The sequence below is a fragment of the Vulpes lagopus genome, chromosome 23, assembly GCF_018345385.1.
Source record: "Vulpes lagopus strain Blue_001 chromosome 23, ASM1834538v1, whole genome shotgun sequence".
Taxonomy (NCBI): domain Eukaryota; kingdom Metazoa; phylum Chordata; class Mammalia; order Carnivora; family Canidae; genus Vulpes; species Vulpes lagopus.
Genome location: NC_054846.1, coordinates 22,603,821 through 22,622,223, shown reverse-complemented (window position 1 = coordinate 22,622,223; position 18,403 = coordinate 22,603,821). Strand labels below are relative to the sequence as shown.

Below are 18,403 nucleotides of genomic sequence, written 5' to 3'. Positions count from 1 at the left end.
CGGTCCATGATTCCAGCAGGTGCCACCTGCCCCCAGGGACAGGCCTCGCCGGCCTCGTCTTGCTGCCCCCCTTCTGATTCAGGACACCCCTCACCCTGTCAGAGAGGTGCCCCAAACACATCTCCGAGGCCTACTCCGGAGGCACAGGATGTGAGGGGGTCCCAACCCTGTGGGGTTTTCATTCCAGTGGGCGGGTGACAGGAGAGAAGCAGTAAGTACCTGGAAACAGGTAACAGGGCAGGAGGCTCCTCACGGACACAGTGGCGGGAGAAGACAGGCAGCGAGGGGGACCCTGGTTCATTCATCACCTGTGACCCCGGGCCCCGGGGCGAGGGTCTGGGCCTGACACTGGCCTGCCCACCGTAGCTCAGGGCGTCTGGGGCAGCCTGGGTCCATCCTGAGTCCACAGCTACCTACCTCCCTTTACCTCAGGGAAGGTCAGTCAGTCGAGCGCCACCAAGACTGTGGCACAGAGGAGCCTCCTGAGGCTGCCGTGCTGTCCCCATACTCAGCACCCGGCACCCAGAGTGGATTACTGACTCTCTTCGTGCCTCGGTCTCCCTAGCTGTGAAATGGGGATGATGGTAGCTCCCTGCAGCCCTGCTTCATTGGAACAATCTAAGGTAAAAGGAGGGGATACGTGGGGTTCACCAGCAACTGCACAGGCCCGTAGTGAGTACTGCTACTGTTCACCTGTGAGCTCCTGGAATTTTTTTTTTTTTTTGACTCTGCCCTTAGCTCAGAGAGCAGAGTAGGAAGTCTTCCAGCAAGACTAGAAAGTCTGTGGCTTATTTTGTTGTGTAACTGAGCAAGTATTTTATCTCTCAGAGCCTGAGTGGATTTTTTTAAAGATTTTTTTATGTATTTATTCATGAGAGACACAGAGAGAGGCAGATACACAGGCAGAGGGAGAAGTAGGCTTCCTGCTGGGAGCCCGATGTGGGACTCGATCCCAGGACTCGGGGATCACGCCCTGAGCTAGAGGCACACGCTCCACCGCTGAGTCACAGGGGTGCCCCAGAGCCTTTTTATCCCCAATATGGATTAGAATATCTCTCGATATTACTGCACTTTTGCATGTCACAGCAAATGTGACACATCCCAGCGCAGTGACTGGGTCCACAGTAAGTGCTTATCTGCATCAACCATTAAGGTGCAAAGACTTTCATGATGATGATAAAAAGGAAGAAAAAGGAAGAGGAAGAAGAGGGGGGGGGTGGCAGACTGGAGTCAGAAGCTGGGTTGCAGTCCAGCTCTGCTATGAGCAGACTCCCCAGCCTGGGCCTCCGTTTCCACCTTCTCTACACCTGGGGTACTGCCATAAACCCCTCTGGATTTTGTCTTTTGAGCCCCGCAGGAATGTCTGTGAAAGGCTGAGGCTGTCCAGAGGGGAAATACATGAAAATACTCTTGCAGTTCCACCAGTGTGTCCACCCTGCTTGCTTCCAGAACGACAGCCTCCGTGTTCCTTCCCATCCCATTTCCCTTTCTTCTCTCACCCAGGGAGAGAGGTGATGCACCCATTCAGAGGTAGGTGCGGGCCTCCCCCTACTCAACACTAGAGGGCAGCAGAACCAGCATATTTTCAGCTCTGGGAAGGTTTTGTTTTGTTTTCTCCTCCAAAGGGAGACAGGAGTTGGACCCCATGACTTCGTTTAGATCTCTAGATGGAAAAGATTAAAAAAAAAAAATCAAAGAACATGATAAGGTCGCAGAACTCACAGGACTTACGTCTCAGCAAAGAGGAGACAGGTAGAAGCAGCCCACAGAGCCCAAGGCCTTGACACAGAGGCTGTGAGGGACTCGCAGGCAGTCCTGCAAGGCTGTGGGGCACCCACCTGCACCCTTGAGGCCTTGTCGCCACCCAGAAAAGGCCCAGAACACAGCCAGGCTGCACAAGTGGCTTACCGTGCAGACTTCAGAGCTGAACCTCCTGGGGCCACATCCTGCCTCTGCTACTTGGTGGCTTTGGGATTTTGAGCAAACTACTTAACCTCTTTGCCCTCCAGGGTCCTGTTGGTAAAATGACTATGATAACAGGGTGCACTCGGTTAGAGGAACGAACGCATGAATCATGCTTAGTGCTGTGCATGGCACACGCAAGTGCTTTGTAGGTATTTGGATTTATCATCATCCTTATTGTCATTGTAGGAGGCCCACTGACAAGGAATGACGGTTCTGGTTCACTCTCCAGGCAGCAGCTCAGCCCTACCTTTGGACTCATTCCCTGTCCCCTCTCCAGACCTCACCTAAGGTTAAAGCATCGTCTCCCAGAGGTCGCTGGGTAAAGCCTATGTGTCATCTGTGGGAGAAGGAAGCCTCCAGGCAGGCCTCACAACTAAGAGAAAGGGTCTCCCAGCCAAGCCTTTGGATAACAGGACGCAGCTTAAGGAAATGAGACCCGAGAGGCAGGTTCTGGCTGTTGGGAATGGGGGACGTGAGGTCCTTCTCAGCAAGGCTGTGAAGCAAGCAGTGTGGACACTGCAGAGGACCCCATACAGCACAGGACCAAGCCTTGACATATTTATATGAAGCCTACACTTTTGTTTTTACAGTCTGTTGCATTTAATTATTTCAACATTACGCATGTATTTATATGCATATATCATACATCTCGTATATGCAGGCAGGTATGTGTCTCGTATATGCAGGCAGGTATGTGTCTCAAGAGTTAGGAGAGGCAGAGGCACTGCATGTTTCTGTGGCTACAGATCCATATTTATTTCTATGAAGCTGCAAGACCATTAATCTCTTGTGTGATGCCAGAGCTTGAAGTCCCCAGGGCTGGAGACAGAAGGGAAGGCCAATGTACAACACAGGGGACCAAAGGTGGGCCCCCTCAAGGATGGGCAGATGGCTAGTTTTCAGAGAACAGCGGAACAGCGGAAGCCTATGGTTGGTAGACGCGAGTCCTTCTTGCCACCTCCACCTTGATGAAGCAGGTGTCCCGCAGAAGCAGGGCCCTTTCATCTGTAGCTGAAGACACTCACCTGGCCTCAGAGCTGGAGAGGCTGAGGGGACCCAGGGCAGGTGAAGTGGCTGCAGGCCCAGCTGCAGAGCCTACACCTCATCCTGTGCAAATGCTGTGCACACCCCAGGCTTGAAGCTGGCAGATCTGTGTCCAACTTTCCTGTCTCTCACCCACAAACTCTGTAACTCTGAGCAAATTACTAAATTCCTGAGACTCTGGCTTCCCCTCTATGAAATGGGTGAGGCAGCCAATCCCTGCCCTGCTTCCTTGGTTGGGGTGAGAATTAACCTACCCTCAGTAGGTCCATCTGCCATCCTTATACTTGAATATCATGAAGAAAACCCAGAGACACTTCTCTGCTTAAGTACGGTCCCAGAGACCACTGGTGGCAGGGTTGGAGTTCATACTTGTGTCCCTAACCTCTACACCAAAAATTACAACTACCGTTTTTTTCCTTTGAAGTTAATTTTTTGAGGACTTAGGATGCAACAGATACTGTGCTAAGTGCATTACTTCCATGGTCTGTTTTAATTCTTGAAGCAATGCTAGGGGGTAGATGTGATTCTTTGCTTTATTGATGAGCAAACTGAGGCTCAAAGAAGGGAAGGGACTTGTTCAAGACCACTGAGCTCACTACAGAATGAGGACTCTTCTGGGCAGGCTTAGAATAAGGTGAGAGGTCGCAGGGGGGTGATTTTAGATTCCTGATCTCCCAGCTGGAGATGGAAAGGGGGCCATGAACTAGAGCAGGAATCTAAGCTCTGGAAGAAAATCCCTAAGACAGCCCTGTGTCCTCATCTCCCATTCCAAGACCCCCTGGAGCTAAGGGTAGAAGCTTTTTAACAGCAAAGTTCTCAGCTCCTGGGAGACACCTTCACATTTCCTTTCTCTTCTTCAGTGGCGGTGGCGGGCCTCTCCCCCGCCCACCCCTGGCAGAGTGCTGGGAATAGAGACTGACCCCAATGACCCGGGCCTTCATCTTGAAAACTTAAATCAGATTAGCTCATTAATGACCTTTGCAAATATCTCCACGGTGGGCTGGCCTCTGTGGGCCCCTTGACCGCCTCACCGGCCACTAGGCTCGGCGTTAATGAATGACTCGGGCAGGCTGGTACAACAGAGGCCCTCTGTGAAACCAGAGGCACTGGAGGGGGACAGATCATTAATAAATATTGATTTGGCTCCGAGGGAAGCAGCCTGCAAGAGAGCTGGCCCTGGACACCCACGTCGTGGTCTCATTAAGTCGGGGTCAACTGCTCAGCCCGGACGCCAAGGGGTGGCTGGCTCAGGAGCGCTCCTGAGCAAGAGGCCCCACAGGCCTGGTGGGAGCCTGCTTCCTGACCAATGGGTCAGAGAAGGCCTATTAAGTTTATAACAGTTCAAGGAGCAGGCTGAGTGTTCTGGTGAACCCCCTCCCTTCACCAGACAGACTTCCATCAGCCCCAGGGTCTAGTCAATGAGGCACCCAGCCTTCCCCCCGACTTCTGCCTCCAGCCTGTCTCAGGGAGAGCAATAAATCCTCCTTTCCTAGACCCAAAATAGAAGAGTGTTCCCACCCCGTCTTCCCAGGCTCCTGGATGTCTCCTCTGAGGCAATGGCCTCCAGCCTCACAGAGAAACTCCCCAAAAAGGAAAAGGGTAGTGTGCCAACATCCTGCAGGATGAAGACTTTTGAGGGTTTTATTTTTCTCTTCTAAGGAGCTTCTGCTTTTTTTCCATAGAAGGAATGCCTCTCAGGAGGGTCTTGGCAAGATCGGGTGAACCAAGTGTTCCTGCCTCCTCCTAGACAGAGCAGAGGAGTGGCAAGTTCAGGGCTCACTTTCATCAGTGACATGACAGGCCGATCATGTGGTCTCTCCATTCATATGTTAAAATAAGAGTGAAAAAAAATAAGAATGAAAATCAAACGAATGAAAGCACCTTAGCATGAAGTAAAGAGGTAAAATGTGTTGAAATAAATCAATGATGGAATGGATGAATGGGAATGTGTGATATCATGAATAAGTAAAAAAAAATGACCCACAGCATCCTTTTTCCAATTATCATCCTAAACTGACACTATCCTCCCAATATCCTTTGGAAGATGTCACGTATCTTATAAACAAATATACTAGCAATTTGCCCACTGTATCCCCAGATACTGAATTCTGGTTCCTGAAAGCTTACACTGCACTCAGTCTGAGCACCTGCCACTTACAGTCTTAGATCTTTAGATCGGAGTTATGGCCGATCTAAAGCCTCTTGCTTATCATGTCTGTGTCTCTCCAGGTGTCCCTCCCTGATCCTGCTCCCCCTTCTCCCTACCACGCCTGAGGCTGGCTTCTGTGTGCCTAAGTGCCCCTGATGCAAACCACGCTTCCCTATTCCTACAGATATCATGCCACCTAGGAGCTACCTACTAGATAATAAGGCGCATGGGTCTAGGCACCGTGAGTATCTTTGTTCCTACTGCATCCCTATCCTGTGGTTGACACTGGGTTGGTGCTCAGTGATGAATGATTAACTGAATTAGGGTATAGATATGAATGAAAGAGTGGAAGATGGCAAAGCCAACCATGGTTAGTGAAAGAAAGAGAAAGAAACCCTCAAGAGTTAGGATTTTAATAGGTAGGAGCCACATAATTTATAAAATACTAAAGATTTGGGTATCATGGCCAAATGCTACAAATATTTTGAAGGGAATTAAACAAACAAACCAAAAAAGAGGATACTGGTTTGGGTAATGGGTATTGTCAGAATGGTAAGGAAGAGGAGAAGAAAAGAAAGAAGGAAGCAAGAACAGAGGGAGGTAGTGAAGAAGGGAGGGAACCTGCAGGAGAAGCTGGCCTTCTGTCTCTTAGACTAGTGCTATTTCCAACATGACGCACAGCCAAGTGGTTAAGGGGAAGCATCAAAATCGTGTTCACAGGAAGTAATGTTTGGAAATGATAGGTCATTCCCAGAGCCCCTCCCCCCCACATCATCCCACACATGAAGTAGTCTCTCTGGCTGCCAGGGGAGGCTGGACCCAGCCAGGGTGTGTCTGCCATCAACTCTAAATCATTAGCCTTGGTCAGTGCCCCTACCTGTGCAGCTCATGGTGTCAAGTAGCCTGATGGTGGGCTGGTGTTGTAAGTCATAGAGCCCCTCCCTACTAGGCCTGAAGATGTTTAAGTTCAAGGGCTACTCAACTCAAGCAAGTTCAATCCATCAAATGCCATAACCTTCAGACTATCTTCCATGATCTTCCCCATAAGCCCTAAAAAGTAGCCAAGTCAGTCTTAGATCTATCTTACATATGAGGAAGAAGAGGTAATGAAGTCACTCAGCTGTCAGAGGGTCAGATGGGATTCAAATCTAGCTAGCAGTACACAGAATAGGAGTCCAAACTCTTACGTTCATGGCCCTTTCTGAGTGGCTATCATGTGCTCCCTCAATCTAACATGAATGGCAAACCAACATTGTTACAATCATCTCATATTCTCTTATCACCTCCTTCAACCGAGGGAACACACTTGTCACACAGAGAAAAGGTATTTGATGGGGTAAACTGGAATGGCCACATGGATTGTGGAGTCTCCACTGTCCCAAATGAGCACTGTGTCTCATTTCCTAATATTGAAAATGAGAATAGTGGCATCTGCTTGCTCTAGTTATCTGAGATGACTGTGGCGAAGCTTAAATATCTAACAGGAAAGAATTCTGAAAACACTGGATTTGGCAGCCAAATGAGGGATCCCTCTTACAGAGAGACTGCTTATAAATTTATGATTTTCCTTAGCTCGGAGCCATGTGATCTGGCAAATGGACTGGGTTAGTCCTGTATCTTTGCTCACCAGCAAATAGAGCTGCCTCTCATAGACTGTGAGGGAGCAAGCCCCATACCAACCACACCAAGAGGCTCCGTTTCCAACTCTGGGCTTGGTACACACCCCCCTGCTTTGGCTTATCCTCTTAGCTGAGGGTCTGCTTGTGTCCATAAGGCTTTATGCTGAAACAGAAGTTTAATCCCCAGCTGTCATGACTTAGGACAACATCCACACACCCAGCAAGCATCCAGGTAGACTGAAAAAGGCTGTCAATGCTTTTACACACATGCAGATCCTTGGTCTCCTGCAGACCCAGAGCCAGGAGCACCTTCAGCACTGAGAGATGCCCCTGGGGCAAAGCGAAACACAAAAGAGAAGATGTGGAACCAAGAAGAGGACAAAGGGAAGAGGGCAGCAAGAACGGAAGCACAGAGGAAGGGAGAGAGGAAAGATAGGCACGGGTGGCCCAGCCATCTGGAGCCCCTACAGCCCTAAGCAGCTTCTCTCTAAGGGTCCTCACCTCCTTGGGAACCATGACCTCTTTGAAACTCACGCATGTGTACCATCTTGCCCACAACCCCAGGGGCTTTTCAGGCTCCTCCAAGGAATTCTATCCTTCCTCCCCCCATAACTTCTCTGAAGCCTCAGCCTTCTCAGGGCCCTGCCCATCCTGGCAGTACTGCTGAAGCAGCAAGGGGGCCGGAGGACGGGGGCAGGGGGTGGGGTAGGGAAGGAGAAAGGAATGAGTGTAATGATGCTGCTCTTGTCTCCTTACAATAACTTTTTCCTTTAAATCATTGCTTCAGGAATTGATACAAATAAAAAAGACAAAATCCTAAGTGCTCCCAGGCCAGACAGATAGAAACACAGATAAACAGACAGACAGAGAGATGAATAAATATATAAACAGCCCTTCCACTCCCCACAGAAAATATAGTCATACTGGCACTTTGGACTCCCTTTGCCTCTACCGCAGGACTCTTATAATTACCACAACTTGAACAAAATCCACCAGATGTCCATTTGCTCTTGGAAAATAGCTCCAATTGGATAAATTTCTCAAAAGGTGATAATCCTAGACCTCTGTCTAGCCAAGACATTCTGTCCGTCTGCTTCTATTGCCTGCAATCTGCCTCCACGTAGGGATTTTCCATCCCCCCTCTAAACGTAATGTCATGCAGAAGACTCAAAGGGAAAGGTAAAAGGATTAGTAGATTGATCGATGGAAGATATTAATGCTCTTTCATGTTGGGTAGAAGAAGGATTTGAGGTCCTCAGGAGAGAGGGTAGCAAGAGAATAGACCTCAAGTATTCAAAAGACTCTCTGGATTAAAATCCTATTAAAGTCACATCAGCTTCTCCAGGAGGCATTTTAGAAGGTTGAGGTTTCTTTAACATGTCACCATAATTAACCTTCCCTTAAGCTGTTTTGGGTGGGGAACTTTAGCAATTAAGAAACTGAAAACTTTCATTTTCTATCACCCACATGGCCTTTTGAATGGTTTAAAAATGAGAGTGGAAAGTGGTTTAGCCTAATTGATTCAAGGGGTTCAGATCTCCCACTTCAACCTGCTGTCAGACTCACTCCTGAGATCTGAGCCCCTCAAAAGAAAGGGCACTTTGTCGAGTGAAAGAATCAAAAGTTCAGGTCTACCATGATGCTTTTCTTCCTCTAATCATTCTCCCACTGAGTTCCATGGAAAGAACAACTCTGCAAAGGGATGGCTGTTTTCCCTATAAAGATCTGTTTCTGGGCCCACACTCCAGTTCACAAAACTGAGAAATCCAAAGAGCCACCCTTCTCTGCAGGGGCATGACAGTGCTGTTTCAGAAATGTGGGCACCCTGAGCCACTATTTTGTTCTGAGGACACGGAGGTCCAGAAGCTGTGTCAGATAGGGGCAGCCAGTAGGCACTGGGATGACCAACAACCTGAATAAATAAAATGAGACATGTGTTGTTTTCAAGGGTTAGACCTACCAGTGTTGTCTTCACCAGCTCAAATGTCAACTGTTTCAAATGTCAACACTCTGCCAGATTCCATCACTTTGCTCTCATCATAACACCTGTCCCTAGACTATATTCACCAGGGTGTCTTGTTGCCCTTGCAGCCTCCAAAAGGGTAGTATTGAGACTTTCTCCCCCCAGCTCCTACCGCGATGCCTGCTGCACAGGGGTGGCTTGACACAGGCTTACCCACAACCACACAGAGTTTACTCTGTGCCTTAAGGCAAGTCATGGCCTCTGATTTTTTACAATGAAATATTAAGGAGTCTGTTGGGCTGTAGGTCATCTGCCAGTTCTCAGACTCCTAGAAAAAGTTGTTGTGTACAGGCTGGCTTTTCATGACTCTTGTGCTTGGGTCATGATTTATCATAACGATGATAATGGTAAGAATAGAGAAATCTATTAAATTCTTAAACAGACTCTACAGGGTTCTCAATGTTATTTCATCAATCCTACAAGGTAGAGACTCTTGTTACTCCCATTTGATGCAGTGGGAGATCGTGGAGGTCAGTCATTTGCCCAAAGTCACACCAAGTGTAGTACTCTCTGGTTCCAGACCTCTGGAGTCCTAACTATTCTTGCACATCTCCATTAAGAACCTCTTTTCTGAGCCTCCAGTTCAGGCTACCCGCCCTTCAGCTGATCTACATACATCTTTCCTGGCTCCCCAAGGAGCTGCCTGTCTGCTCAATTGCTTTGATTTCCTACCCCAGGACCCCAGCTGGCCCAGCCTCCACCTGCTCCAAGCAGAGGCAGAGTTTGCCCCAAGATCCGGCAGGCCCTTTGTCCTGAGGGCCTGCAGCTCCTGTTGCAAGCAGGTGGCCGGAACAGCAAGAGAAGGCGGTCATCAGCAAAGCAGCTTGGGAGGTGGAAGGAAAGGAAGGCAAATAAGTGTTGATCTGAGGAGGAATTCCAAGTGCTTGCCCCTCAGTGACCTGAGCCCGTGTGCTTGGCTTTCCACACTCTGCAGGGGCAAAATCCAGGAATAAACTTTCCTTGTCTTGGTGATAGCCACAGGAGGACAAGGGCAGGAAGAGAAGAGATCTGCTGGGAAGGCCTTGGGGGTATCTTTTAGAAAATGTTTCAATGGCCTGTGCAAAGGGAAGATCCACATCTTTCCTCATTTTAAGACATCTCTGCCAATTAGAATGTTATTTTCAGCTACAGAGCTTGAAACCCCCTTGATCCAAAGTCTTCACTGTTTGGGGGGGAAAAAAACTTTCTATTTTACAGTAGAAAAAAGTGTGTTTTGATTATTTTTGGGGGGAAAAAACAGTTCATCTCAGCAATCACACTCCTAAGTACCCAAACTCATGTTTGGGTAAAAACCTGCACATGAATGTTCACAAAAACCTGCACATGAATGTTCATAATAGCTTTATTCATGATTGCTAAAATTTTAAATATATAAAATTACAGCAAGAGAAAGAAAATTATTAATATAAGAAATAACTATCTTGAAGAAGTGAAAAAAATTATTAAATGTCTAAAATGTGCTACGTACTCCTCTAGGTCCCTAACATACCTTCTGTAGCTTAATCCCCTGCAGTGGTAGATATTATTTTTTCTAGTATTTTTTTTATGAGAATGTCGAGTTGCTTGTGTTGTAGAATCCCTCTGTTTCTTACCTGTGTCTTTCTTCTTATCCCGGGATAGTTCATGAACAGTGGCACCAATGTCATGCCTCAAGATCTTGATGATGTTTCCCAGGACTGGCATACTACGTTTATCCAGATAGGTAAAAAATTCATACTCATCTTTCTTTAAGCGGGAAGGTCTGGATTCAATGTGGGTCAGGTTTATATCATTCTCCTAGAAAAGAGAAGAGGGAGTGTGAAGGAGAAAATCACTGGAATTAACACAGACAAATACACGAAACTAGGGTGGTGTCTGGGTGGCTCAGTTGGTTAAGCATCCAACTATGAGCTCAGGTCTTGATCTCAAGTCATGAGTTTAAGCCCAACATTGGGCTCCATGCCCAGGATAGAGCCTACTTGAAACACAAGCACACACACACACACACACACACACACACACACACAACCAAAGTAAAACAACACAATAAAACACAGAGAAAGGAGGAACAGGATATATATATATATATATATATATATATATATATATATATATATATGAAGAAGAAAGTCCTTAAAGTAGCGAAAGTTGTTTACTTTTCCTTACAAAACCAAGCAACAAAAGTGGGGGAAATCGTGCAAATGCTACAGAATTTAATCACATGTAAATCAGCTAAAGGCCTAGAGTTGCAAGCCTAAGACTTTGGTTTGGTTCATATATCTAGGGAAGCAGTTGTCAAAAATGTTTACATAGGGAAACCTTCTTTCCCAAATGAAATCCTCTAGAATCTCAATAATAATATCTCAGTAAGTTAATAACACAGAAGCAACATTGCCCAGCTTAGATAGAGTCCCCAGGAGTCAGGCTTATTGGGTTTATATCAAAGTTCTCATATGGATTATAAGATTAGACAATTTACTTTCATGTTTATAAAGCTCCCTTTTCCTGTCTGTAATTTGGTGATATTAATGATACCTGCTTCATAAATTTGTTGGGAGCATTGGTAGAGATGATGTATACATACCCTCGGATACATGGTAAATGCTCAATGAAAATTAGCTAGTATAGCTACCATTCATATTTTTATACAATTACTTTTCACACAGGTTATGCAAAAAATATATGTTGTACCTTCCAGGTACTGATCAACCCAGGTGGTTGATATATATCAGTGAAAAAAACAGACCCAAGATAGTTTCCTTTACAAAGCTTACATTTAAGTTGTGGGAGATAAATAACAAACAAAAGATAACTGATTTCTGTATTATTTTGTAATGGTTATGATAAAACAAGGTCAAGGGGAAAAACACAAAGCAGAGCAAGTGAAGGTGATAGCCAGTCCTGGGGGAAAGCAAGGACAAGCTGCAGTACTATATATGGTAGACACACAAGGCCTAATTGAGATGGGAAGGTTCATGTATATGTGGCTTTTATTAAGTGCCAAAAAAATACTATAGCTACTCAACTTTAGTGTCTTTGGCTGGTGATGTTTCAGCTATCATCAATTTTGTTATGAAAAAAAATCATTTATGTATTTTGATTCTCAAAGTTAAATGCATTGGAGTCATCTGCTTCTCATTCAGAAAGTCTGATTTCATTGACAGAGCCATTCTTTGTGAGGAAAGCCAAGAATATGCTCTATAGTTTCTTAAAACAAATAAATGCTAGAGGTTGTCCCAAACATTTAAATGAACAAAATGTACCCTGAAAAGAAATCTACCCCGACTAATTCTAAAATTCCAAAAATGAAATTCATCAATATTATAGTTCAGGAAGTATATCATTTTTTTTTTTTAGAGGAGGGAGGGACAGAGGGAGAGGGAAAGAGAATCTCAGGCAGGCTCCACATCCAGTGTGGAGCCCGACACAGGGATTATTCTTATTACCCCGAGATCATGACCTGAGCCAAAATCACTCAAGTAGGACACTTAACCAACTAAGCCACCCACGTGCTCCAGGAAGTGCATTTTCTCCTTGATTGTTAAGGGCATACAGTTGAAGAGAAAACATGGATAATTAAAATTATGACATCTTTTCATTTTGATTATCACTTCATAGTTTAGAATTATGTTCTGTGAGTAGGTTAAGTTGTAAAACATGAAATCAGAGATGATGGTGCTTTGCCACAAGTGGCCAGAAAGTAACTGGTATTCTGACCTTGTTCAATGCCTTTCCTGTCAGGGATACAGTGAGGATTCTACAAACATCAGCTTTTATCATTATTACTTACTTATGTGCAAAGCACTAAAAATGAAAACCCCTGAGTATAGCAAGCACAATAATAAGTAACCTCACACAGGTACTCTTGCCACACTCTCTTCTTCATAATCCCCAAGGGCACATGATGGAGCCATTGTTTATGGGCACCAACTGCAGAAATACACCCTTGACAGTGATGACTAGGTAGCCCAATGTGAGGGTCGCAACTAAAGAGAGAAAAAATATGTGGAGGAGGTAAGATCAGAGGGATAGCAGTTGTTCTGAAGCTTTCCAGACAAACAGAGGTAATTTCCTAAACAAAGCAAAGAGCAATGTCATCCTTATTGGCTCAGATAGAAAGAGAAGGGATAAGTTCCACCTGCTATTTACCTAGGGTGAAAGTTTAAAGGAAGAAATAATCAATTCCTGCCTCATGTAGAGCAGAAAATACAACAAGGCCATGAACCAAGAGTGGACACACCTCTGGCATGCTCATTGGCAAGAGTACAGCTGGTGGTGTAAGGGATGAGAAAGGTGGGAGGTGGAAAAAAGCCTGGAAGACAGACTGGTGGTTGTGTTCAACATCCACACTCCATCCTTCACAAAAGCACTTCCAGAGAGAAGCCTCTTACTTTAGGAATAGCCATAAAACAACATATGCCCCATGACTCGGTTTTTATAATTCTGGAGATCTAACTTATGGGGAAAAAAATTCACCAAAATTTATAAACTAATTAAACTCCCACAATAGGAGAATGATTAGGAGAATTATAGTGGAATCACTCAATGGAGATATGCCACCCAATGAAAAGCAAGTAACATTCACAAATCAGTCAACGCTATATACCATTAACACATTAACAAAACAAAGGATTAAAATCACACAGTCATCTCAATAGACACAGGAAAATCAACTTGACAAAATATAACATCCTTTTATGACAAAAAACTCTCAACTAAACAGACATAAAAGGAACATACCTCAACATAATAAAGGCCATATATGAGAAAATCACAGCTAACTTCATACTCAACAGTGAAAAGCTGAAATTTTTTGCTCTAAGACCAAGAACAAAACAAAGCATGGAAGCCCTAGCCACAGCAATTGGACAAGAAAAAAAATAATAAAAGGCATCCAAATTGGAAAGGAAAAGGTAAACCTATCACCATTTGCACTGTCATGATACAACGTATAGAAAGCCCTAAAGACTCCACCAAAAAACTACTAGAACTAGTAAAAAAAAAATTCAGTAAAACTGTGGAAGAGGAAATTAACATGCAAAAATCAGTTGTGTTTCTATACACTAATAATGAGCTATCAGGAATAAAAATTAAGAAACCAATCCCATTTATAATTACCTCAAGCAGAATAAAATACTTAGGAATAAATTTAAACAAGGATGTGAAAAACCTATACATTGTAAGACAGTGACGAAAGAAATTGAAGAAATCACAAATAAATGGAAAGGTATACTGTGCTCATGAACTGGAAGAATTAACATTGTTAAAATGTCCACATGACCCAAAGCATCAACAGATTCAATACAATCCTCATCAAAATTCCAAAGACATTTTTCACAGATCTAGAACAATGAATCCTAAAATTTGTATGGAACTACAAAAGACCATAAGTAGCCAAAGAAATTGAGAAAGAAGAACAAAACTGGAAATATTACATGCCTTGATTTCAAATGATACTACAAAGCCATAGTAATCAAAATAGTATGGTACTGGTACGAAAACAACCCTTAGATCCTAAGTTAAGAGTCTCTTATAGTTTGTCTCCCTCTCTGATTTCATCTTATTTTATTTTCCCCTTCCTTCCTCTATGATCCTCTGTTTCTTAAATTCCACATATGAGTAACTGGGTGATTGGCACTAAGGAGGGCATATGATGTAATGAGCACTGAGTGTTAGATGAAACTGATGAATAACTGAACTCTACATCTGAAACTAATGATATGCTATACATCAATTAACTGAATTTAAATAAAATAAGATATATAAAAAATGAACACATAGGTCAATGAAATAGAAGAGAGAGCCCAGAAATAAACCCTTGCATATATGGTCAATTAATCTATGCCAAAGGAGAAAGAATATATAATGGGGAAAAGGAGAGTCTCCCTAATTAATGGTGCTGGGAAAACTGGACATCTACATAGAAAAGAATGAAACTAAATCACTATCTTATACATGAAAATAAATTCAAAATAAAGACTTGAATATAAGACCTGAAACCATAAAAATCCTAAAAAAAATAGGCAATAAGCTTTTTGATACTGGTTTTAGCAGTATTTTTTGAACCAATCTCTTCAGGCCAGGGCAACAAAAGCTAAAATAAACAAATAGGACTAAATCAAACTGAAAAGCTTTTGCACAGCAAAGGAAACCACCAAAAAAAAAAAAAAACACCCAAAAAACAACTAGGAGATAATTGCAAACCATACATCCAATAAGTGGTTAGTATCCAAAATATATAAAGAACTTACATAACTTAATATCAAAAAACAAACACCTCAATTAAAAAATGGGCAGAGGACTTGAATAGACATTTTTTCCAAAGAAGACACACCAACAGGTACATAAAAAGATGTTGAACATCATTAATCATCAAGGAAATGTAAATCCAAACCATACTGGTCAGATTGGCTATTATCACAAAGACAAGAAATAACTAGTGTTGGCAAGGATGTTGAAAAAAGGGAACTTGGATAGCATTGGTGGGAATGTAAATTGGTGCAACCACTATGGAAAACAGTATGGAGGTTCCTCAAAAAAATAAAAACAGAACTACCATACAGTCTATCAATTCCACTTCCAGGTATTTATCTGAAAAAAGTAAAACAAAAACACCAATTTGAAGAGATGCGTGCATCTCTATGTTCACTATGATAGCCAAAAACGTGCAAGTAACCTAAGTGTCCATCAATGGGTGAATGGATAAAGATGTGGTGTGTGTGTGTGTGTGCGTGTGTGTGTGTGTGTGTGTGTGTAGAATATTACTCAGCCGTAAAAAAAACTCTAAAGAAAAAATTTGCTATTTGTACCAACATGATGGACCTAGGAGGTATTATGCTAAGTGAAATAAGTCAGACAGAGAAAGACAAATACCATAAGGCTTCACTTACATGAGGAATTTAAAATACTAACAAACAAAACGGAAACAGACTCATAGATACAGGAAACAAATGTTGGTTACCAGAGGAGGTAGGAGTTGGGAGGCAGGAGAAATAGATGAAGGGGATTAACAGGTGGAAGCTTCCAATTACAAAGAAAATAAGTCATGGGCATGTGATATACAGCACAGGGACTTTGTCAATACTATGGTAATGACTTTGGATGGTGACGATGGTAACCTGATTTCTGGTGGGGATCATTTTGAAAAATTTAAAAATATCAAATTACTATGGTGTGCACCTTAAACTTACAGGGTGTATGTCAATTTTACGTCAATTCAAATAAAAAAACAAACCAAAGGGGGCACCTGGTGGCTCAGTTGGTTGAGCCTTTGCCTTTGGCTGAGGTCATGATCCCGGGGTCCTGGGGGTATGTGCTTCTCCCTCTCCTTCTGGCCCTCAATCCCCACCACCCAGCTCATGCTCTCACTCTCTCTCTCTCTCTCTCTCTCTCTCTCTCTCAAACAAAAAAAATCTTAAAAAAAAAACAAGTAACAACAACATGCATAAAGCCATGTCAGTAATCTACTCCAAAATATGTCAACAGTGGTAGTCTACAGATGATGGATTTACAGATAATTTTGTTTCCTTCTTTCTATTTTTTATCATACTTTGACTTTTCTAAAAACAACACTTATTACTTTTATAATGAAAAATTTATTTCTTAAGTGGTTGCAATGACAACCACTTGGGAAAATACTCAGGATGCATATAAGTATATGATAATTAAAACACATTTTAAAAAATTATGCCTGGGCCAAAAGAAAAAAAAAAGAAAAGAAAAAGACTAGAATAAAATTCATCCAAGTGAATTATTATGAGATTACGTATAACTTCTATTTAGTTGCCAAAAGCCTTATAATATCAGACTTATAATGAAAAGAGACATTTATCTTTTAAATGTGAGTGAAGTTTTCAGCTAAGGACACCCCGCCAAACTCTTTAAACTATTTCTTTCCCATTTGAATCAATTTGTTAATAAATAAGTCTCAAGTTTGGCATGCAATTTCCTTACTGGAGTTTGTCCAGCTTATCAGTGTGGATCCTTAGATACCAATAATTTTGGTTGCTAAGAGAGGCTTTAGAGATGAACCTCCAAACCCAATTATGATCACAGCTACCTTTTAGTAAATTAATTTTTATTTTTAGGCAAAGAGGTCTGTATAGATTTACAAGTTGACCACATCACAGACATCTGAGTGAAGGCAAGGGAAGCTCGGAGGTAGATATTGTGAAGACAACTTCATGATTTGTCAACAGAATCAACTCATAAAAGATAGCAAGGTAACACCTTAATCAGGATGCCTGAGCAGAGAGCATGGGGACTCAGAGAAAAAGAAACTGAAATGAACCTCTGATTTCAATAAAGATTAGCTAGAAACCCCTTCCTGCTCCCATCCTTGAGGAAAACTTTTCTAAATAGGGGGCTTGGTCACTAGTGAATAAAACTACAGATGCACAGAATTCACAACGGTGAAAAATGGATTTGCCCTTCTGGGTCTCTTCTGGCTTAGGGTCCATTCCTTCTTCTTCTGTTTCACTGCTGGAGAAAAGGAGAAGGGTACAGTGGGGAGAGTGGGCTTTGGAAACTAACCTGAGTTCAAGCTCTGGCTCTGCTGCTTTCCACCCTTGGACACAGCACTTGGTCCTCCTGAACTTTGGTTTATGTTTAAAATAAAGACAGTAATATTACCTCGTAGCTCAGGGGGAAAAAAAAAGGAGAAAAGCACCTAACACAATTTTGGCTTCATTGATGGATATACAGTAAAGACTTACTATTATGCTTTGCCTCTTTCAACTTGATGTAGATATACATTCTCCAGGGAGGCAAGATGCCTTATGTTTTATGAGATGTTTCTCCCTTTTTATTTGCTTTACCCTAAATTTTTCTCAGATTCTTTCTTTAAAGCATGTTTCAAAAAGGAGAAAGAAAAGCAGAAGATACTTTCAGACAAGACTAGGCTGGGAAAGGAGAGCCTCTTGCACCACTACAGGCTGTTGCCTTAGAATAAACTTGAACGAAGTTAAGCTCTGGCCTATTCCAGAGGTTTCTGGGGGAAAATCAAAGACATTCACTAAGAATGTCCCAAATCATTGGTCTCACGTAAAACGACAGGAGCGTTCAACAACTCATTCAACCAAGCACCTTCCATGTGCCACTGTTCATGGTGCTGGGATATGTGTGAACAGGGTGGGAAAGATCCCTGCTCTTCCTGAGCTTACATTCTTGAAGCAGAAGATTAACAGTAACTATGAAAAATAAGTAGAAATAGAAATATATATATTTCTACTTATTTTTAGAATAGACAATCTTCAGATTGAATGGAGAAAAATAACGCAGGAAGGAGGGATTGAATATTCTGGGGTGGGGGAGGCTGCCATAAAGGTGCTATTTTAAACAGGAACAGCTCAAAAAATAAACCGATGATTTGTAAGTACAGATCTGAAGTCAACAAGAGAGAAAAGTATGAGGGAACCACAAGTGCAAGGGTCCTGCGGTAAGACAGCACACAATATGACTGAGGAAGGCCAAGCAGGCCGAGAGTGTCTGGAGCAGAATGAGCAAGAGGATGGGCAACAGGACATGAGGTGAGCCGTCACTGACAGGGACCTATGGGCCCTTCCCCCGACTTCACGTTTCGCTCAGAGTGGTAATAAGAAGCCATGGAAGGTAATGAGGCAGAGA

At 43.2% G+C, this 18,403-nt stretch overlaps 1 protein-coding gene across 1 annotated transcript in view; it reads right to left on the bottom strand.

Moving 5' to 3' along the window:
- PAH (phenylalanine hydroxylase) overlaps positions 1–18,403 on the bottom strand; it is a 74,539-nt gene that overhangs the window by 39,729 nt on the left and 16,407 nt on the right. Inside the window, exon 3 of the mRNA XM_041738235.1 lies at positions 10,393–10,576. Within this exon, the coding sequence (XP_041594169.1) occupies positions 10,393–10,576 (184 nt within the window). The remainder of the gene's footprint in view (positions 1–10,392; positions 10,577–18,403) is intronic.